Here is a 21506-nt window from a genome sequence, read left to right on the forward strand (position 1 = left end):
GATCTGAGTTGAAGAGATCTCAGGGCCCGTCTCAGCCTTACTTCCTGCCCCACCATGACTCCATGGCAACCCTGGAGGCTTTGGGCTGAGTCCATGGGGTGTGAGGCTTCCCTGGAGGAGACGGAGAGGAGGGGGCGCTGGACTGAGGTGGACGGGAAGGTCAGACGGGCTGGAGCTTGATATGGGCACCTTTGTCCTGCTGCTCTTAATCCTGAGGATATCCTCCTCCCCAGCAGCACAGTTCAGGCTTCATTCAACAGCTGGACAGATCTTGGGGTCTGAGTGGTGGGAAGGGCTAGAGCACAGCCCAGCCACCAGGATTGTCACTCCTCCCTGCACGTAAGAAGGGCCAGAACAATGCTTCCTGTGCCCAGGCCTTTTACTTGCATAGAATTTACAAGTAATTGGGCTTATTGGTACCTTAGCAGGAACAGCCTGGGGTTGGGTTTCTCAGAAGTGTGGTTTGGGGACCACCTGTCAGACTCATGGAGGGTTGTTTGAAATGCAGATTCCCAGGTGTAGTACCAACTGAATCAGGGTCTCATGGGGGTAAGGGGCCCCTGGGAGTCTGCATTTTTAACCATCTGCCTAAACACTAAGTTTGAGAACTGCTGCTCCCCGTTTTGCTGTCTGCTCAGTACCAGGTGCTCTTGGGATTCTTGTCCCTGGAGGTGAAGGTGGTGTGGGGTTTGCCTGCCCCCAGGAGGGCCTCTCTGTCCTGTGGCCACAGCCTGCCCTGCTCCAAAAGGGGAGGGGCGAGAGCCCTGATTATAGCCTCTCCACAGCAGGAGCCAGTCTGAGTCCCGTGGAGGAGACACAGTTACCAAGGTCAGATGTAGTGCCCACCCAGCACCCCCTGGCAAACAGTCCAGTCATCCATCCTGCTGGCGCATCCCACCCTGGCCTCCCCAAGTGGAATGCTTGGTGGTCCCCACCAAAGGGCCTGCCGGATTATGGAAAATGTAAAGCTCTGATGGACAATACATGAAAGTGTCTTTGCCAGCTGGTATGGCCCTTCATCTGTCTGGAGAGCCTGTTTTGTCATGGAGCTGGGGGCCCAGGGCCCTGGCGGGAAGTTTTTCATACCCCTCTCCTGCCCAGGAATCTCACCTCTGACGCTTGCCACGGGGAGTGGGTGCCAGCTGTGACATGCTAGTGATGGAGCTGGCAGAGGGTCCCGAAGGCAGGAGCCGGGAGCAGTGCAGGGTGACAGCACTCGCGGGGAGTCAGCAGTCTAGGCAGCAGCCCCGCCAGCCTTCTGCAGACCTGGCCTTGGTGCTGGGCAAGTCGTTGCCTTCTCTGTGGCTCTTGGATTGCAGTTGGCCAGGGAGTCAGTGAGTGTGTTCTGTTCCCATACACAGAAGAGGAACATCCCCTCCCTGCTGTGCGTATGCGTGCGTGCATGTGTGTATGCGTGTATATATGTATGCGTGTGTGTGCCTCTGTGTGTGTGTGTGTGTGGTTTGTCTCCTCCCCTGGACTTGGCATCTACTCTGGTTTGTTTGCTCTTTCATTACGTGCTCCTTCAAGAGCGATTTTACTCTCCTGTGTGTCCCCCCAGGAGGAGGAGCCGACAGCTTCTCTCTCTCGTCTCCCCCACATGTGGCCTTCTTTGCACAGGGCTGGGTGCATGGTAGGGTGGGTGCCCACAAGTGCTCATTTATGATTTATGGTTAGGGTTCAACTAGCAATGTCCTTCAGGGCAGAGCCTGGGGAGAGGGGTGCCAATTGGGGAAGGCCCCTAAGACAGAATTCCACCGCAGCTATTTAGCGACGGGCTGGCACTGGCCCAGAGCCGTGCTGCCCTGGCCCTGGGACTCAGTGGGACCTCGCGTAGAGGCTAGCGGCCCGCTCACCCTGTCTTCTGGTCTCACGGGGCTCCCTCCTTCTGTCTCCCTCATAGGACGGCTCTCCTGCAGGCGCGCCCCCGGCTGCTCCTCCCTGTGCAAAGCCTTGTGTGCCTGGCAGCCTTCGGCCTGGCCCTGCCGCTGGCCATCAGCCTTTTCCCGCAGATGTCAGAGGTCAGTGGGGGAGGGGCTCAAGGGCAGGACAGGGAGGACCAAACAGTTTGGCCATTTATTGACAAATACTTATTTAGTGCCAACTCCTTAGCGCTGGGCTAGGCACTGGGGTTAGAACCGGGGATGAGACTGGCCCAGGCTCTGACCTCTCAGAGCTGAGGGTCAAGCGGTGAACACAACGATGAAACCTGGAATAGCAAATGAAGGGTGAGGAGTGTTAGGATGGGAGAAGCTCAGCTGGCTGTGGGAGGAGACAGTAGGGGGACCAAACTGAGCCTAGAGGGAAGTGGCATTCCCCTGGGGCCTGGAGATGGGCTGCGGTTGGACAGGTGTGTAGAGGGTGAGGGGACACGGAGGCTGGGGTCACCTGGTGGGAAGGTTCTGAGGTGAGGTGGCACACAGCATGTTCCAAGAGCTGAGGAAAGTCTGCCTCTGGAGCAGAGTGGAGCAAGATGAGGTGGGCTGGGTAAGGGGGCCTGGGGCCAGGTGGTGCTGGGAACTGGGAAGCCAAAGCTGAGAGGGTGAATGTCCTCAGAAGGGCTGTGCAAAGCAGAACTACAGATTCCTGATTTTGGACAGTCCCCATGGCTGCATCGTAAGGCTGGGTTGGAGCTCTTGAGGAGAAAGAGCCATCGGGAGGCTGTGGCGGGAGTCCAGTAAGAGACGATGGTGGCTTGGACCAGGCTGTTGGCAGTGGGCATTGAGAGAAGTGGGTCTTTTAAGAGAGAGTTAGGAGGCAGCTTCCTCGGGAATTGATGAAGAACTGCATGTGGTGGGAGGGAGAGGGAGCCGGCAGGATGTGTGCCCGGCTTTCTGGTTTTAAACAACCAGGCAGATGTAGGTACTACTCAACAAGATGGAGACACAGGAGGGGCCGGTTTAAGGGTGGACAGCATGTTGAGTTGGATGGACGAGCTGAGGAATGTGCAAGTGCAGGTGCCTGTGGGCAGTTGGCTCTGGGTCTGGAATATAGGTGAGAGGCCTGGGCATGAGGGACAGAAGAAGAGGCCACCGGCATAAACACAGTAATGGAAGCGAGGGCAGTGGGTGGGATCAGCCGGGATCGTGTGGAGAAAGGAGGCCCCCAGGGAGGGGGTGGTATTCAAGGATGAATGGCCAGGGCAGTGAGGACAGAGCCAAGTGGGGTCACTGGGTGGTGGGCCATCCGCAGGGTCAGACCCTCCTGAGAGGTCAGGCTCCGTGAGGTTGAAGTGTCCACTGGTGTCTCAGGCAATGAAAGCAAACCCTGTCCGAGGCGTGGGGCCCAGCTGATGGTGAGGAAATGGGTCGCGGAGCTGACTGCTCCGTCCAGAGGCTGGCGCCAAGGGAAAAGAGAGAAACAGACCCGCAGCTGGAAGGAGATATGGGATCAAGAGAGGCTTTTATTGGTTTATTTTTCCCATTTTTAAAGGGGAGCCACTGGAGCTTGTGTAAATGCAACAGGGAAGGCACCAGGAGAGAAGTGGAAGACACTGGGAGGAGGAGGATGGGAGAGCAAAGTCCATGAGGGGGCAGCGACAGAGCACAGGGGTAGGGATTCAAGGGATTTGCCTTGGCAGGGGGAGAGCCCCTCACCACTTTAGTAGATGGGGCGGGGGGGGGGGGAACAGATGCAGTTGGGGGTGGGGTTCGGGGGTGGGGAAGTTCCAGAAGTTGTTCTGATGGCTTCTGTATTCTCATGACTGAGCAGAGAGGAAGAGGGAGGTCAGAGGTTAGGACTACAGAGACCGTTTGAGACATTCAGAGAGGACAATGGGAGAGACAGTGGCCCAGTGAAGTCAGGGAGGCCTGGTGGGCGGTGCAGGGAGTCAGCAGAGGGGACGGCTAAGGGATGACATGGGTTTTTGGGTGTGGCAAGGGCCTGTCTACCCAGAGGTGCTGGGGGCCAGCTTCTGTTGGGGGCGCCACAGGGTTCGCTTTGTGGGTTTCTTCCCGCTGGGTGCGGTGTTCAGGAGGTTGGTAAGAGATCAGGAGGAGCAGCGGACCCTCTTGGGATCCTAGTAGGTTGAGGTGAAGATGGGCGAGTAAGCTGAGTGGGAAAGGCAACTCTGATGGAGAGGCAGACCCAAGGGGGTCAAAGAGTGAATGTGGTATTTGGAGTAAGTGAGCTCACGGGAAGACGGAGGCTGTGGCCAGAGACGGGCCCTTCTGACCTGTGATTGCAGGACTGAGCCTGCTCAATCCTCCAGAGAGGTGGTGGGAGGGGTGCAGGTTCCTGGAGGGAAGTCAGGGAAGTCGAAAATAAGGGGCCCCAGGTCCTAGGAGAGTGAGGGCTGGAGTCACTTCCCTCCAGGGAGCCCAGAGTTTTAGGAGGAAACTATGAGGGGTGGGGCTCCTGTCTTGGGGGGCCAAGGCACACTGGGATGGGAAGCCTGCTGTGTAATCTGTGTCAGCAGCACCCTGAGGTCCATGGGGTCCAGCCTTGTCGTGAAGCCAGGGCTATCCCTCCCTGCCCTCTTGCCCGCCCCCCACCCCCCTTGAAAGCTGAACAGCTATTACCTGATGCTTGGGGACTCCAAATGGAGCCAAGGACTCCAGGTGGCCTGGAAGTTTAAAGGATGGGAGGAAGGGCACTTCTCAGTGGTCCTGGCATCCCCATCCTAGAAGGGCTGGGCCCAGCACCCCTGGAAGCTGCTGCATCTCTCTGCACAGTCTGCGGTTCTAGGCGAGGCTCAGAGTGCTTGTGGGCACACTGTGTTCAGAAGCTCTGAGTAGCTCTCGTAGCTCTCCCTGTCTGTGGAGGAGAGGGACCCAGGGCAGAGAAACCCCACGGTCCAGAATCGGAGACCATCCCGTTGGAAGGATTTTCAAGGTCATCCAGTTTACCACCCTCTTGGCTCTGCTGGGGAAGTGGAAGCCTAGAGCAGCCAAGGGACCAGCCCAAAGTCACAGAAGCCAGATGCTGACATGGGAGGAAAACCCAGAGGCCCACTCCCAGTCCAGAGTGCCCAGGAAATGCTGCATCTACTTGTTCTGTGGGATTTTCTCTCCTCATTCAACCACTTTGCCTACCCTGGGGCAGTGGAGAGAAGCGGGAGCTGGGGGCCACCCTGTGGTAGAGAAGAGTCTAGGAGTGCTGTGGGCCTTTGGCAGGTGTCCCTCTGGGGCAAATAATGGAGAGATGGCCACCGTCCACCCACCCGGGCCTCCAGCTCTGACTGCAGAGAGGTAGTCTAAGTGAGCAGCTCCAGCCTTGCAGAGGCTCCATGTCGAAGTCCAGACTCCTCTCTTCCCCCATGCCTGCCTCAAATAGTTCGTTCTTCTGGGTGTCTAACCAAAGTCCTTCTCATTGCAACCCAAGCCTCTTTCTCTAGAGCAGGAAGGATATAGTCATTGCATACTGTCTGTTCTCTGGGAAAGGAGGGTAGGGACGTGATTTTCAGAGCCCTGTCCTCACCTGCATCAACCCCAACAGGATGCAGCTGGGCCTGAGCACTATGGGGGGTTTTGAGGCCCATCTGTGACCTATGGCACCAAGGCCATCAGCCAAGTGGCTGAGAGGAACTTGCTCCCCCATCTATCCTCCCAGTTAATTCTCTCTAATGAGGTGCTGCTTCTGTTGTACAGGGATCGTGTCTCACATCCCAGAAGCCAGTGGGATTTGCCACCATAAGTCTGGACTTGCTTGGGCTGACCCAACCTTGCCAAGAGTCACCAAGGTTGTCAACAGGAGTAATTGCTGGAATACTAATTAATTAATTAGGGGACTTGGAGATAGAGTTTAGGAACTGGTTCCTAGAATGGCTGGCCTGCAGTGATGGGTGTGGGGTCTCCAACTGACTAACCCCAAAGGTCAAGGAAAGCACTTAGGTCCCCCGTTCAATCCCTGGGTGAGAGTTTTGTCTGCTCTTTTCCAATTAGTATTTCTGCCTACTAAAATGGTGCTAATTTAAAAATGAAAATTCCAAATAATAATAACAACAGCTACCATTTACTAAGCATCTGCTCGGCTGGGCAGCATGCTGGGAACTCTGCATATGCCTTGTTGTAGTAAATCCTCCTAATGCCTTTCCAGTCCCAGGTATTATCGACTATCAAGGGATGTTACCTAGACAGTTATATGTGGGTGTCTAAGGCTCTGGGGAGAGATTTTGGTTGGAGATATGGAACTTGCGGTGCATACCAGGAACTGAAGCCGAGGAAGAGGTGAGGTCACTGTGGGAGGAAGAAGAGCTGTCAAGAAAGGGCAGGAGCACCAGGGGCAGGGGGAGAGCCCTGGCCGAGTTGCTTCATGGATGCTGAGGACAAAGTCATTTCAAGGAGGAGGGGTTCTCTGCAAGCGAGCTGCTGCAGGGCCACTAGGAGGAGTTGACAAGACTTGGCAACTGGGTGATACAGCGAGACAAGGCAGCCTAGGAGGCAGAATGCTACTCACGTTTCTCTCTTTGTTCAGAGAAGTGAGCTCAGGGATGGGAAACCATTGGAGAAGAGCAAAGAAAGTTGCACTCACTGGGTGTCCTGTGAGTTGGGGGTTGGGAGCCTGGAGAAAGGACAGCAAAAGGGAGGGAATGCTCATCGCCCAGGGTGGAAAGGCATGGCCTCCTTAGGGTTCCTAGGTCCAGTAAGTAGAGGGGCCCGGTTGGTGTGGCAGGGAAATGGGGGTCCAGAACGTGACAGTCCTATGAGGTGGGTACCAATATTATTCCCTGTTTGCAAACGAGGAAAGTGAGGCACATCAAGGTTAAGTACCTTGCCCAAGGTACAAAGTTGGCCATGATGGAGTGGGCTCTGTACCCAGAGAAGATCCCATAACCCTCCCCAGTCCATCCCCACCTCACTATAAAATGAGCCCCAGATGATTCCTTGCTCATTTATCAGTAGCAACATTCCAGAGCCCTCACCTAGCCCCGCTGCCCTTCACGGGAATCCATGTCCACGTTCAAGGGGCCTTCTGGAGTAGGTGTTTGTGCTTTTGTCTCTAGACAAAAGAACTGGGGGCGGGGGGAGGGGGGGCGGTGTTGCCTAGTGGGCCAGCAGGTGAGGTGGGGAACCTCCTTAACTTGGGTGTGAGAATGGGGGGCGCAAGGTCTGGCCTCCCTTCCAGGCCTCAGTCCTGTCACCATGCAGGGAGTGTGGGGTCTGCCCTGGTGGACCCTGTGACCTGCAGAACAAGGCTGTGGGGCATTGGCCAAGGCCGGCTCAGCCGGGCTGTACCCAGGCATGGACGGGCCCGTCTGCACCCAGAATCTGTTCCCCACCCCACAGACACCAAGATGCTTTCCCCTTCTTCTTGTAACTGGGAGGCTCCTGTCATAGCCCCCTGGTCTCAGGGAGCCTCCGTTCTGGGGAGGACAGACAGAAACCCAAGAAACAAGAAATGTCAGGTGATAAAAATAAAGCAGAGGACTGTGCCAGAGCTTGCCCAGGGTGACTCGAGGTCAGCTGGGTTGTGGAGGCCGCCGTGGCACTGTGGGGCCTGATTTGTGGTGGCCTTTCTGGCCCTGGCCTCTCTGGAGATTGGGGCTCTGGGTTCCAGGCAAATGTGGTCATCTCTGTCCTCCCCCAGACACACGCACACACACACACATGCACACGTGCTGGTGCCTCGGGTCCCTCGAGGGAGATGTCCTGGGTCCGGTCTCCGGGCCCATGGGCTTGGCTGCCACGAGAGGCTGACCCAGGGTGTGGTGAATGTCTCTCCAACTCTGGCAGCCAGTGTTCCCCACCTGGGAGTGCTTCCAATCCCGTTTAATGAACCTCATGTCTCCCCGGAGCAAGAAGCAGTACCTTGGCCAAGATCCCCTCCCGCGTCCCTGCCTGTTTCTGTCTCTGTCTGTCTTTGTGCCCCTTTCTCCCTTCCCTGATTCCTCTCGAGCTCTCCCTTCCCCACCCCATTCCTCTCTCTGTCCCCCAGCTATTCCCCTGGGAGCTCAGGGGCTGGGGACGGGGCTGCACGTACAAGCCGGAGCCATTGTTCGACAATCTGTTTTTGTCTTCATCTTGTTGGCAGGCGGCAGGAGAGGAGCAAAAGGTTAATGAGGCACTGTGCAGCGGGATTACCGCGTGAACGGGCGAGCGGCGGGCGGGCGAGCCAGCCGTGGTGACAGGGAACTAATTAGGAGCAGTTTAACAGGAGGAAAAAGTGAAATCTCTTCTTCACCAACTGTCAATAATTAGCTGATTTGGTGAGGTTGAAATGTGTCCACAGGAAAAGGTGGGGCTTTTCTGTGGATGAGTGAGTCTCGGGGGAGTGGGGGCCACTGGGGGCTCTGCCCTGTCCTTAGGTGGGGTTGGGGCCAGGGTCTCCCCATGTCACCCAGGCCCACCATCCTCTCCTCTGGCTGACATCCCTCAGCCTCAACTATCTCTATGACCTTGGTCTTAACCTTAAAGACCTCTGTTTCCCCAGCTATAAGGTAAGGTATTGAAACTAAGTTTCTTCCTGGCTCTGCCCATTAGGATTCTGGAAGTGAAACCATGAGACGGGGCCCTGGCACTAGAGTCATGAGAGGTGACAGCAGGCTGTGTGACCTTAAGTCAGATGGTGACCCTCGGGTGTCTCGTCTGCAGCATGGGTGTGCCCTCTGAGAACCACCTTCTGGGGCCAGGCATGGCTTGAGAATGGTGCCAAACGGTGAATGGGCAGAGCCTAGCCTTCCTCGGAACATGCTTTGTAGGCCCCGGACCCTCACTTGCTCCCTCTGGCCTCCCAGCAGCACTAGGGGCTGGGGCAGGAGCACAGGAAAGATGGGGCTGTGTGCCTCTGGCTGGGCTGCAGGTGGAGGAGAGGGCCCTGGGCTGCTTCTGTAGGGCTGAGGGCTCTCCGAGTGTGTGCGTCTCTCTCTTCCATGCACCAGCTTTGCGGGGGCCAAGTGGGGACAGGAGTCAGGTTCACCAGCAGCCAGGGTTGTATCCTGTTGGGCCTGTTTGCCCTCTTGGCCTGCCCTGCAGTTGTCTGTTGGCTGTCAGTTTTTTGGCCCCTGCCCTTTGGCCTTCCCTGACCCCTCAGCAGGACACCCCTTCCCCACCCTCCCTCTGCCCCTCCAGCTTCTGCCAAACACCTTGACTGGAAGAAAAGACATCAGAGCCCCCCAGGGCTTCCTGCTCAGAGCCTCCCATATCAGCCCTGCCAACTCCCCCGACCCCTCCCTCTCACCTTAGCCCTCGAGGGTCCAGGGCACTGAGAGCATGTTCTGAGGAAGTCTAAGGCCCTCCTCATGTCCTCACACCACTCACAAGCCACATCTCGCCCTGGCCGCAGCCCTGGCTGCAGCGGGCGGCTCTTAGAGGCCACACCCATGCTGTAAACGAGGTGCCTGAGGGTCAAGCTCAGCCACCTCCCTTCTCACTCCCTACTCCCTACCCATCCTGCGCCCCTTCCAGCTTGCAGAGTTGAGAAACAATGAGGCCGCCGTCCCTCTATGGGAAAAGAATGTGGGTACCCCCAGTGGGCACCAGAACCTCTACCATCTCTCTTGCCATCACCAGCCCTGAGGAAAATGGTTTTGTTGAACCAGCTTGACTGGGAGCTGTGACACACCAGAGGCAAATGTCTCCCCCACCTTGCCTCTCTTTCTCTGAGAAAGCATTTGAATGAGTTCATGTCTACATTCAAGCTGTTCTAGAAATGACCCTTCCTCCAGGAAGTCCTCCCTGATGAGTCCCATCAGGATCTGTCTCACCTCATACATGTAGACTCTGGTGGTATGTGTTTCCTGTGTCTCATCTCCCTCTGAGGGACAACAGTCCTTTCTCCCTCCCTCGACACATAGGGTGTCCCTCAGGCTGAGAACGGACCCTCGTTATCAACAGCTAATACAGAGCATGCCTCACCTGGACTCTCCTTGACTCCGTTGGTTCCTGCTTCTCCTACTCTTCCAGGGCTGATGTGAGGCCAGAGACAATGACTAGGGGATACTGTGTCCCTCCTGAGTCCACAGGCATTCACCATCTCCCAAGGCAGGGGCCTCCTCCCCTCCAATCTCAAATCCATCTCCTACCTTACTCGGAGATGTTTGTTTGGGGTTTTTCTCATTTACTGGTTTCATCAGTCCCTACTGAACTCCAAAGTGGGCTATTTTTACTGTCAGAAATCTGCCGCCTCCCCGCCCGCTGCTTTCTTGGAGTTTGCCCACAGGACCCCCCAGGAGGGACGGATGGGAATGGCAAAGCCGCTCAGAGCCCAGGAACGCCAACGCCACCTGTCATGTTGCCTGTTCCCCACACCCCCACCCCAAACCTGCGCGTGCACACAGGCCCACGCAGGAGCACACGCATGAACATGCACACATGTGCCCCAGTGACAGGCCTCAGCAGGGCCGCCTCTCAGCCTGTCCCTCCCCGGTTCTTTCTAGGACTTTCGAGAATACCTCACTGAATTCAGGACAGGGAGGGAGGAGGCTTGGTTGTGCAGAGCTTCTGTTGAGAGGATTAATAGCTTTGATATGTGCAAAGTGTTTAGAACACGGCAAAGGCTCAGGCTTGCGAGCCATGAGGAGACCGGGCGAGCAGGACCAGGCCTGGGTGCTGGGATGACCCTGGAGTCCTGCCTTCCTTCTGCAGCACCACAGGTTTTCTGAGGCTCCAAAGGGCTCTCCCAACCATTTCTTGATATTATCCTCATTCTAGCCCCAGGAGGTAGAAAATCTTCCCACTGCACATATGGGGAAACTGAGGCCCCGAGACTTTGAAGATGGAGGACAGAGAATGATTCTGAGGTTGGTCCACCAGAGGGCACCCAGGAACAGTGCAAAGCTCCAAAATGGGGAGGGGGCCTGAGCATCCACGGGGTGCACATCGCACAGGGGAGGTGGAAAAGGATGAAACAGGATCCCTGCACGTGAGGAGCTTCGGTTCAGTTTGATTCAGCTGTTATCAAGGACCAACTGTGCACAAGTCACAGGGATACTGAGCTACCTGGGGGGCTCCCACTGGGGTGAGGTGGGGGATGGCCGTATTCACAGATAGTTAGCATAAATTGGCCTGTGACTGGGAATGTGATGGAGATAGAAATAAGTGCCACCAGAGGTGGCACCAATGGATTTGGTCTGAGAAGATCAGGGGAGGCTTCCTGGAGAAGGTAGCCTTACAGGATTAGGGTATAGCTGGACTTAGGCCTCAAAGCCTAAACATACAACATACTGGAAATGGAGAGCAGCCAATGGGTGAGGAACCTGGAGAAGGTCCTAGAAGGCCTTGAATGTCCAGCCAAGGAGTCTGACATTCATTGGGAAGGCAGTGGGAGCCCAGAGCCACCACCAGAGGCCTAGCCCAGGAGTCCAGGCTCAGGCCTCAGCTGCTCCTCAGCCCTGGCCTAACACGCCTGCCCTCTAGAATACTCAGGATAGCTTCCCCAAAGATGGGGCCTGGAGGTGTGTGTCTGAGCAGGACCTGAGCCCTGCCCAGCCCTGGTGAGAAAGGGTGGGATGTGGCTGCCCAGGAGGCAAGTTGGTTCCAGGCCTGGCAGAGGCCTCAGGCACACAGGGTCAACCAGGTGCTGGCATGGGCGTTGGATCCCGTGTCATTGTCGCCACCACCTGTGGACCCTCAGAGGCCCAGACCCCTGGCCAGGAGCAGGAGGCAGCTTTGAGCCGTGTCACAAGGTCACGCTGAACACCCTACCCCCCAGCCCTGCGCCTTTGAAAAGGAGGCAGAAAAGCCACCAGAAGAAAGGCAAGGAGGAGGAAGTTCTTTGTAGTAGGTAAAAGCCCCTGAGAGTGGGGCACAGGCTGGGGATCCAGTTTCCTGTTTATGTCTCGGCACCTTAGCTCCAGGTTCAAATATGTAAACTATCCGCTGGCCGCTGGCTGCAGGTGTGTGTGCTCTCCAGGCTGAGAGGCAGAGGTGGCCCCAAATGCATTCCTGACCCTGGCCCCCCACCCGGGATGAGCCAGGAGACAGAGGCAAATAGCTCAGGGTTAACTCTTCCTACACCACAAAGGAAGGCTGTCAGGCTGTTCTGGGGACTCTTGGGGTGCTCAGGGGAGGCTGGGGGTTACCAGACGTCGTGCTTCGTGTTTGCTGCCTCTGACCTTAGATGTAACCGGAAGTCTAGGGGTATCTGCTGCTAGGGGCAGCAGGGTCTGGCTGGGTTTGGAGGGTGGGGTTGGGGCTCTGATATGGGGGCAGCATCCAGATGAGGCTGTCTGGGAGCCAGGGTGCAAGTTCTGCCTCGAGTCAAGGAATACTGGCAGGGAAACCTTGCTTATCTCATGGCAGGGTGGGCATGTTCCCAGCAGGCCCACATCTTCCTGGCACCCTCAGTTCTGGGTTTAGGGGGTACCATCAGCCAGTGCTGATTGATAACTTCAGCTTCCTTGCTGGTGCCTGCAGCCCCCACCTCTAGGGCTCTGGCTCCCCATCGCAGACACCCCCTTCCCTGGAGGGGCCCTGCTGACTGGCTATCAGGTGCCTGGGGAGGAGTCTGCCAGATGAAAGGAGGGACCCACAGGTTCCTGCCTGGGCCCCCCCCCGGCAGCCTGGGGCTGGGTCACCCTTTTTCCCTGTGGCCACTCCTTGCCCAGCTCTGTTTCTCCTTGTCACCTCAGAGCTCATCTGTGGTCAGAACCAAGCCCCTGCCCTTGGCCCACTGCCCTGGGGCTCTAGCCTTTCCTGAGCTAGTGCTGGTGGCTCTTCCTTGCTGACCCACTTCTCTCACTGGGCCTTGGCCCTCCCTCCCTCCAGAACCCACCTGTGGGCCACTGTGGCCACCGCACCATTCATTCTGCTAACGACGTGGCACATAAAGCTGGCTTCTGCTTCTTACCCATCAGCCCCCCCAAACAGCAGGGGGACCTCAAGAGAACAGCCCTTTGTCCCTACCTCTGGGAACCAGGAGCTGGTAGGGCAGCACCAGGGCACTCCGCTGCCCTCACCCAGCACCTCCATCACATTCACTTATCAGCAGGGCCCCAGATGTGATTTCCGTGGAGGAGACTTGGCTCCCACACCTCAGAGAGGTGATCTTCAAGGGGGAGGCAGCCCAGGAGTCCCCGCCCCAGCCTCCCTTGCTGAGCCCAGTGGTAAGGATCCCCAGTAGTCCTGACACCCATGAGACCTCAAGATGGTGGGCCATTGGCCCAACCCCCAGCCATGGCCAGAGAGCTGGGGAGGTCTTAACCAACGGCCAGTTGAGTTGGCCCAGGACGGAGGTGAGAGGCTGTGACCAGGTCAGCACTGAGTGGGCTTAGGAAATTTGGGCTCCGGAGGTCACCAAATCGCATTGCCAAGACCAAAGCCTTTCAGCCCTCACTGGGACCACCCAGGAAACTATTTGCCTGGTGTCCATGCTGCCTGGTGTCTGTGGCTCCTTCTGTCACCCGCTTCCGCTCCTTGGGCTGATCCTCCGAGGCCGCCATCATGGGCTTGTTCCCTACACCCGCCCCTCCAATGTGCCTGTTCCCCAGGCCTGGCACCCTCCCCTTCCATCTGCTCTCCCGGGCAAGCTCCTCCACTCCGGGGGCTCCGACTGTGCTCACACACCCAAGGCTCACTCTCCCGCCCATACCCCTGCCCAGAGCTCCAGAACCCGGGACCTGTCTGCCTCCCAGGCCTCTCCACCTGGGGGACTCAACGTGGCCAAACCTGAGCCTGTCATCATCCCACCCTGACACATCCCCCTCCCATCTTCCCTGCCTCTGAGAATGGCGTCACCAGCCACCCCAGCTCCCGAGCTAGAATTAGGAGTCATCTAATACATAGTCATCCTCGACACCTCTCTCTCACCCCCACATGGGATTGGTCATCAACTCCTGTGGATTTCATCTTCAGAAAGAATCCCCAGCACACACTCCTCTCAGTCTGGATCATGGCCCGCACCTGCTCAGAATCCTTCAATGGCTCCCCATTGCCCTCAGATAAAGTGCTGACACCTTCATGTGGCCTACGAGGGTCTGCCTGTCCCAGCCCCATTTTCTGCCACATTCTCAACCTGCCCAACATTGCCTGCACCAAACAGGCCATGCTTGCCAGCTAATGCTTTTCCCTTCACCCAGCAAGCTTTCCTGCCCTCTCATATGAAAATCCTCCCTTTTCTTCCTGGCCCGCCTCCTCTGAGAAGTCTTCCCTCCTTGTTCTTTCATAAATACATGGAAACTCCCACCCCGTCCCCAGTTTCCATGGCAGTTGTCTCTGAGATCCATCTGCTTTCATATCTGACTCCTCCCCTAGACTTCAAGCTTCTCAAGGGCACGGGCTGGTCTTGCCCATCTCTGTGTGCCCAGCCTTGGTGTGTGGAGTTGGCAGCCATAAACATCTGCTGACTCGAGCTGACTGAACTGAAATGAGAGGAAAAGGCTTAAATGCCAGCTCTGTCCCCAAGCTCCTGCTTTTGAGGGCCTTGACCACCTCCCCCTGGAGCCTTCCCACTGCCTGCTTCTCCCCCGTGCATCCCTCCTACCTGCGGCCCTCAGCACAGTGGGGAGCCTGGGGGGCCCTGGGTCTGCGACAGCCTCCATGGCAAGGGCGAGGCTTCGGTCTCCACCCGGACTGGCGCTCTCCAGGGAGTGGGCTGAGCGGGGCCGTGGCCCTGGCCCGTGGTCCTCCACCGTGGTGCTGAGCAGCTCTCCGATTTTAATGCGGGCCTCAGTGCTTCAGTGAAAGCCGGCATGGGAAGTTGCTAATAATGGCACTAAAATAAAATATGCTACATCTGTTATGGGTAGCAGAACAAAATTAGCTGCTCACACCTCTGACATCCAAGATGTCTTAACTTAAAATACTCCTTGGCTTACTTTACATCATTTACTGATTATATTTAAAAGAAATACAATTTTGCAATTACTGTTCTTTCCAGCGTGATATCTATGCATCATTTTCCTTTTATGTTTATATATTTCTCCTTCATTAGTGCAGTCTGAAGGGTGATTAGGATTCTTCAAACATTTTACAGAGGTTAAACGTTGATTAAGATTTAATTATTACTGTAAATAGCTTGGAATGACATATGGTGCAAAAGCCTGACATATGTGCATTTGAATAAATGAAGTGCTATTTCCCAGGATGCCTCAGTAGCTGTTTAACAGCTTTCCCGAAGGGTTATGTTACACCTCATGGTAAGATTGCTGGGATGTTATATTTTGTTGGTTTTTGCAGCTGAAAGCTAAGAACAGTTTTCCAGTTTTTTAAAAACATTGAATATTTTAAATACCTAAATTGTTTTGCACAAATTTTTGCTAATTTGTCTAACTAGGTTAAACATTTTCAAAAGCATTTAGATTTTTAAGCGTGGGCGCTGTGCATTGTGTCAGTGGCAGCATGGGGACGAGGGGAGCTGGTGGGGTGGAGGGGACTCAGAGGCCGGCAGGGGTAGGGAGGGAGGAGGTGGTTTGAGGAGGGGGTGGGGAAGAGGCCTGGGCCCTGAGCCTAGCTCTTGTCTCTTTGGCCCTCTCAAGTGGCCAGAGCCTGGCTATTGGGGTACCAGGGACTATAGGGCAAGGGTCCCCCTTCTCCAGGAACTCCGCCATGCCCACCAGCTCTAGTCCACACTGAATTCCCTTTTGTCTGGCCTCTGATGTGCACGGCCTGGGCACGACTGAGTTCTTTGAAGGCAGGGCTGGTCTATGGCACCTTCTGCCTGCTCCCCAGGGTTGCCATGTCTTGACATATAGCAGGTACCTGGGACCAAGTTCAGCTGAGCTGAGTTACAGACGCCTGGTGCTTCCTTGACTCTGCCCAGGGCCATGTCAGGCTGGGGCCCCCTCACGGAGGTGGCGCCTCCCTCCCTGGCTCCCTCAGGCTGGGGACTCAGGTGTCCTTGCTGGCTCAGTCCCTGGAGCTGCAGACCAACATCTGGGCTGCTGTGGAGCCTCCAGGGGGCCCCCATGCTCCAAGTGCCTTCTGCCTCTCTTCGTTCCACTCATTTATTCAACACTTATTGAGTACCTACTGGGTACCGGCACTAGGCTTTGAGGAGGCCGGAATGAACAAGATCACACAGCACATTCACGCCTCGTGGAGCTTGCCATTTAACGTGGGGGGTGGGGTCAACCTCAAAACCACACGATACAACTCAGACAGAAGAAGTACAGGGAGCTGTGGGCGGCCTGGAGAGGTGGCCACCCCTAGCTGGGATGAGGGAAGATGTCTAAAGCTGAGACACGGAAGATAAGCTGAAGTCCCGGGAAATTGGGGTGGGGAGGAGGAGAGGAAGTGGCAGAGGGGCCAGCTCAGGCAGACTGAGGGTGGGACTAGCCCAGTGTCTCTGAGGCACTGCAATAAGTAGGGGTGCCCGTGTCTCCAGTCCAAGGGGCAGAGTGGTGAGGGGTAGGCAGGGGCTGGATAGCGCGGGAGTCTGGACTGGGTCCCTGAGGGCAGTGGGGCCACTGAGCCAGTTTATAACAAAGAGAGGCATGACCAGACCTGCAGTTGAGAAGGCTCGCAGTGGCTGTGGTGGGGGATGGACTGGAGTGGGTGAGACTCGAGGGGAGGGAAGGAAAGAGGAGGCGAGGAGGCCCCAGGGTCTCTGGCTAGAACACCACTGGGTGGCGGTGTGAGGAGTCTGCTTGGGGCAGTGGGAGATGGTGAATTCAGTTCCATTTTAAATGGGTTCAAGTGCCTGTGAGACATCCATGGAAAAGTCTAGTAGGCAGTCGGCTGTGGGCCTGGGGCCCAGGGGAGAAACATAGCTGGAGGTTCCTCACATCTGAGAGTTACCAGGAGGGTTGAGTCACCCACAGGGTGTGTGCAGGGAAGAGGCCCCAGCCAGACCGGGCCCTAGTGACCCTGAGAAGTGTCCAGTGGATGTTACAACAAAGGGGCCAGCAGCGACCTTGGAGAGAAAGATTTTCGTGGAGTGTGGTGGGAACAGAAGCCAGATTTGCTGTGGGTTGAAAAGTCAGTGGGAGGAGAGGAGGTGGAGGCAGCCAGTGTAGACAATGCCTTAAAAATACTTGGTTGTTGGGGAGGAGAGAGACCAGGTGGTAGCTGGTGCGGGATATGGGGTTAATGGGAGTTTTCTCAGATGGGAGGTTCTTGTCTGTGCTGAAACACTGATGGGCAGGAGTCAGTGGACTGAAAATGTGGGAGAGGGAGAGAGGAAGGACAATCCAGGAGTGGGCTCCCAGAGTGGCTGGGAGGGAGGTGGAGCCCAGGGGGATCTGCCTTCCAAGGGAAGGGATAGCTGCGGTGGGGTGGCAGGAGGGCAGGTGTGGAGCAGAGTGTGGACACAGGTAGGCCGTGGGTTTGCTGATGGGACGCTGAGGGGTCCCTTCTGGTACCTTCTGTTTTCTCCCTGAAGTAGGAAAAATGCTCATCTGCTCAGGATGAGTGGGGAGCTGAGGGTGGTGTGGCCGAGGAGAGCAGAGAAGGGTTAAGGTGGCCTCTGTGGAGAATGGGAGAGGGAGTTGACTGGCAGTGTGGCCAGAGGGTGGGGGTTTGCTGACCACTCTGAGGGTCCAGCCAAAGTCAGGAACAGTGACTGCTCAGTGCTCTGCATTAGGTGGTCAGGTTCCAGTGGAGAGAAAATGGATGCATGATTGGGTTCCTCCAAAGCAGGGCTTCTGCCAGTCAGGGCTGGAAGGACCTTGGGGTGAGGGAGTGGCTGAAGTGATGGCCCCTCAGGTCTGGTTGGAGGGGGAGGATGTGAGGACTGAGCAGTCAGGAGTCTGGGGCCTGAGGTCTCGGTAGTCTGAAAACAGATAGGGACAGTGAGTGGGGTGCTGGAAGGAGAGGAGACTGTGGGGTCCAAGAGGGTGGGGTTTGGATTTAAGGAGTCTGGGTGGAGCAGCCCTGGGCGATGACCAGGTCCGGGCTGTGGCCCTGGGAGTGGGCTGTGCAGTGTGGTGGACAACGTCCTTGTAGATGAGGGACACAGTGTCAGAGACCAAATGATCACCCACACAGCCACGCTGTCAGAGGAAAAGGCAAGACTTGGGCTGGAAGGGACACTGTGAACCCCTTGGCAGAAGGTGGTTAAGAAGGAAGATGTGTCATTAGGCGGCACACTGGGCCCTGGCTGGGGTGCCAGGGGCAGAGGGGGGAACTGTGGGCACCGGGGTAGTCCTAACTGCTGCTGCTGGCCTCCCCACTCACCCCTCCCTCTTCTCCCCCTCCCCTTCCCTCTCTCTGTTCTCACTCTCTCCTCAGATCGAAACGTCCCTACTAGAGCCTGAGATTGGCCGGGCCACGAGCAGCCGGACAGTGGTGTACAACAAGGGGCTGTGAGTGGTGCCCGGCCGGCCGGCCTGGGGACAGAGCCTTGTCCCGGCTGGGGAGTTGGGGGCAAGGAAGGGGTCTCATGGGCTGCACCTGCAGAGAGGGGCAAGCTGACTCCACCAGTCCTGGGCCACCTCGGGGAGCACTCCACCGACCCCAGTGGTAGGGAGACTAACCCATTCACATGTTAATATAAGGGTGAGGAATTCTGACACATTTCCTATAAAAATAATCAAGTGCATTTCTGGGCCTTATGTGGGGTTGTCAAAACTCTACTCAGCACAATTATGTGTAAAGCTGAAAAACTGTAGAGTGCCCACAGGGAAGATTAGGATCCTTTTATATTTTGGTTTCTTTTTTATTTTTATTTTTTATCAGAATCAAGTCTGAGCCTTGGTTGCAGCTGCCCAGATGCAGCAGGTGGACGGGTGGTGGGCGTAGGAGTGGGCCTAGGAGCTGGTAGATTTAAGATATTACTGTGGCCAGGCTCGATGGCTCCCTGGGCTGGGCTGGGCTAGAGAGGGGAGGGGAGGGGAGGCAGTCTACACCTCACAGGACGAATCAGCTATGACTAAGGTCCTCAGGAGGTGGCCCAGGGAGTCAAGGAACACTGGAGGCCTCTGGAAGATTCCTTGGGTGGCTGGCTCTGAGGGTGGCCTGACTTTGTCCATGCCACATCTGCAGAACCAGTTCCTCTACATGAAGCCCAGTGACACACTGGGATTGGTGTCACCCTTTATGGAGCCCTGATCTATTTGAGGCCTCTGAGATGACCCAAGCTCCAGGCAGGAAGCCCCAAGAAGGAATGATGTTTGGCAGGAACCATGGGCCTGCACTCTGGCCTCTGTGGGAAGATCCTCCTTCCAGGCACCAGGCTGGAAAGCTGGGTGTTGGGGCCGAGGGTGGGGCTGGAGCCAGACTGACCACATCGGAGGAGCCTCTCTAGCCACTGAGGCTGCCTGCCCCGTCCCACCGCTTCCTGACTGGGAGGGTCTCGTGCCTGAGAGTGTGGAGGCCAGATGTCTATGCACCTATCTGAGAGGCAACATCAACCCAGGAACGGCGGCCCCCAGCTCTGGCACTAATGGGCTATGTGACCCTAGAGAAGCCCACTCCCTTCTCTGAGCCTCCACTCCCTATCCAGAACCAGAGGACTGGATCGAGGCGTTCCCACCTGCTCTCCCAGCTAGACCTCGTCTTTGCTGGTCCTGCTCAGATGCTGATCATCCTGGGCACATCCCCAACATGGACACTGGACTGGGAAAGGGGCAGGCCCCTTTGGGAATGGCTAGCAGTTTGCCTCAGAACCTGGACTTTGCCCTTCTCTGTGTGACCCCACATCCTGGGAGCACTTGACCTCTGCCAGACACTTTACAGTTCTGAAGGAGGAGGTAGCGTGGGTGCCTGAGCCTGAGTCTGGGGCCACATGTGCATGGGTGCCACCTCTCACCCCACGAGCCTCCAAGGCCACTTGCTGCTGGCTCCTGTCTCCCTCCCATTTGCGGCCAGGAAAGAGGAAAGAGCTCTGCAAAGGAAAGCAGGGCCTGATGTGGGGGTGAACAGGGTAACCCCTTATCTGAAAGGCCCAAAGAGGAAGCATTGGCCTCACTGCACCCTCACCTGACTCCAACTGGAATTGAGCCTTCGACATGCAGCCACAGGGCCTCCCTCCCCTGGGGACTCCACCTGGGGAGAGACCTGGCTGGAAGTGAGCACATGCACGTGCAGGAAAAGGCTAGTGCAGGGCAGCAAGGGCGTGGCCACAGCGGCTCTCGCCTTCCTTAGGGCAGGAGTGGGTGTGGTGAGGCTGGTCTTCCACAGGCATTGACACATGCACCTCCCAGCCAGCCCTGGTGCCCCCCAGCTAGCTCTGCAGGACACTGCCCTGAGGACCCCCCACTCTCCCAAGGAGCAGCCCACCCCCTGCCCATCAGGAAAGTGAGAAGGCAGAGACAAGGAGGACAAAACAGCAGAGGGGAGGGGTGCCACGTGTTGGAGGGGCAAGTATTTTTGAGCCAATCCCACCATAACGTGAATGTGCCAGTGACTGGGGCCTGGGCATGTCCTCTTTTGAAAAGCTCACTTCAAGCTCACCCTGCCCCAGCTCTCATCAGCTCTTGTTCTTCTACACTTTACCTTGGGACCAAAACTGCCCACCCTAGCCCCACTGCCACCCCCTCCAGAGGCCTGAGGGATGGAGTCTCCAACTCCCACTCTGTGCTGGCTTCCCCGGGCCCGGCCCGGCCCGGCCCGGCCCGGCCCACCCCAGCCCTGTGGCCTCGGCATCTCATAACCTACTTACTTTGTCTCTTGGATGATTTCTGGTCATGCTCCCAAATGCAATTTCAGGTGAGCTAAGGGGGGGTCCTTCTGGTGGGAGGGGGTGGGGGGAGGCAAAGGATCCTTTTAGCTCAGGGTGAAGGTGACACAGGTTCAGCGGGCCATGCTGCTAAGCCCTGGCCTGGCTGCAGAAAACACCATAAGGGGAAACTTTCAGCCAACATCCATCCCCCACTCTGCTGAGGCCAGAAGAAGGGAGTCCTAGTGGGCAGATTGGCTCCTGACTGAGGAGGAGGCTGAGCCAGAACCCATAGTCAGAGCGGGCCTGGCCCAGCTGTGCCACAGTACAGGGCATACCTAAAACTGGTTCTCCAGCCCTGGCGTACCCACCCGAACCTCCTCTGGTCACTTCAAACATTCCCTCAGGCTCGGGGATGCCCTGCTCCCATTTCCAGAGAGCAATCTGAGGGTGCGGGGACCCTCAGACTTCAAGATGGCTGCTGAGTCAAGATGGCCAACAGACCCCTTTCCACTTCCTGATTGTGAGCCGGCTTGTTGCCTGTCCTGGGCCTGGAGCCTGGGAGAAGAGTGGGGTCCTAAGAGGAGAAGGGCCAGTGGACAGAAGCAAGGTGGTTTTCCAGCCCTGGGCCAGTGTGAGTGAGGCACAAGCAGACATGCCTCGGCCACACCCAGGGGACTTCGCAGTGTCTTTTTAACTTCTCAGAAATTTTCTCAATCTCTGTGATTTATGTAATACTAATGAACTGTGGGCAATAAATGGTGGATTTAAAGCATCAGGGCTTGGCTTTGTGAATTGTGGGTGGGCGAGGTGGGGGTCCGGAAACACAGCGGGAACAAGCCAAGGGCTGCCTGAGGACTTTGTGGGAAGGCCCCCGAGTAAGGTACAGACCAGGATCCAGGGGGAGTCAGGCCCAAGGCCCAGAGGGATGGGAGGAAATGATGGAAGCATGTGAGGGCAGGAAGTGGACAAAGCTGAGTGCTCACTAAGGGCGCCATTGCACGGAACTTGAGTAGATAAGGAAGTTGGGTAGATTCTCATACTGTTTCTATCCAGGGGATTGGGAGGGGGAGGGGGAGGGTTATTCTGGATTG

The 21506-nt window shown here is 56.6% G+C and overlaps 1 protein-coding gene across 4 annotated transcripts in view; it reads left to right on the forward strand.

Annotated features, from left to right (window-relative positions):
* The window catches only part of SFXN5 (sideroflexin 5), a 112993-nt gene extending 91810 nt beyond the window's left edge, over window positions 1-21183 (forward strand). For 2 of the 4 annotated variants that reach the window (XM_058550951.1, XM_058550952.1), the window contains 2 exons: window positions 1904-2021; window positions 18045-21183. In XM_058550951.1, the coding sequence (XP_058406934.1) occupies window positions 1904-2021; window positions 18045-18122 (196 nt within the window). In that variant the 3' untranslated portion in view covers window positions 18123-21183. The remainder of the gene's footprint in view (window positions 1-1903; window positions 2022-18044) is intronic. The other 2 variants (XM_058550954.1, XM_058550953.1) reach the window with 2 other exon arrangements.
* Window positions 21184-21506: the final 323 nt, after the last annotated feature.

This window comes from Diceros bicornis, chromosome 12 (genome assembly GCF_020826845.1).
Source record: "Diceros bicornis minor isolate mBicDic1 chromosome 12, mDicBic1.mat.cur, whole genome shotgun sequence".
NCBI lineage: Eukaryota > Metazoa > Chordata > Mammalia > Perissodactyla > Rhinocerotidae > Diceros > Diceros bicornis.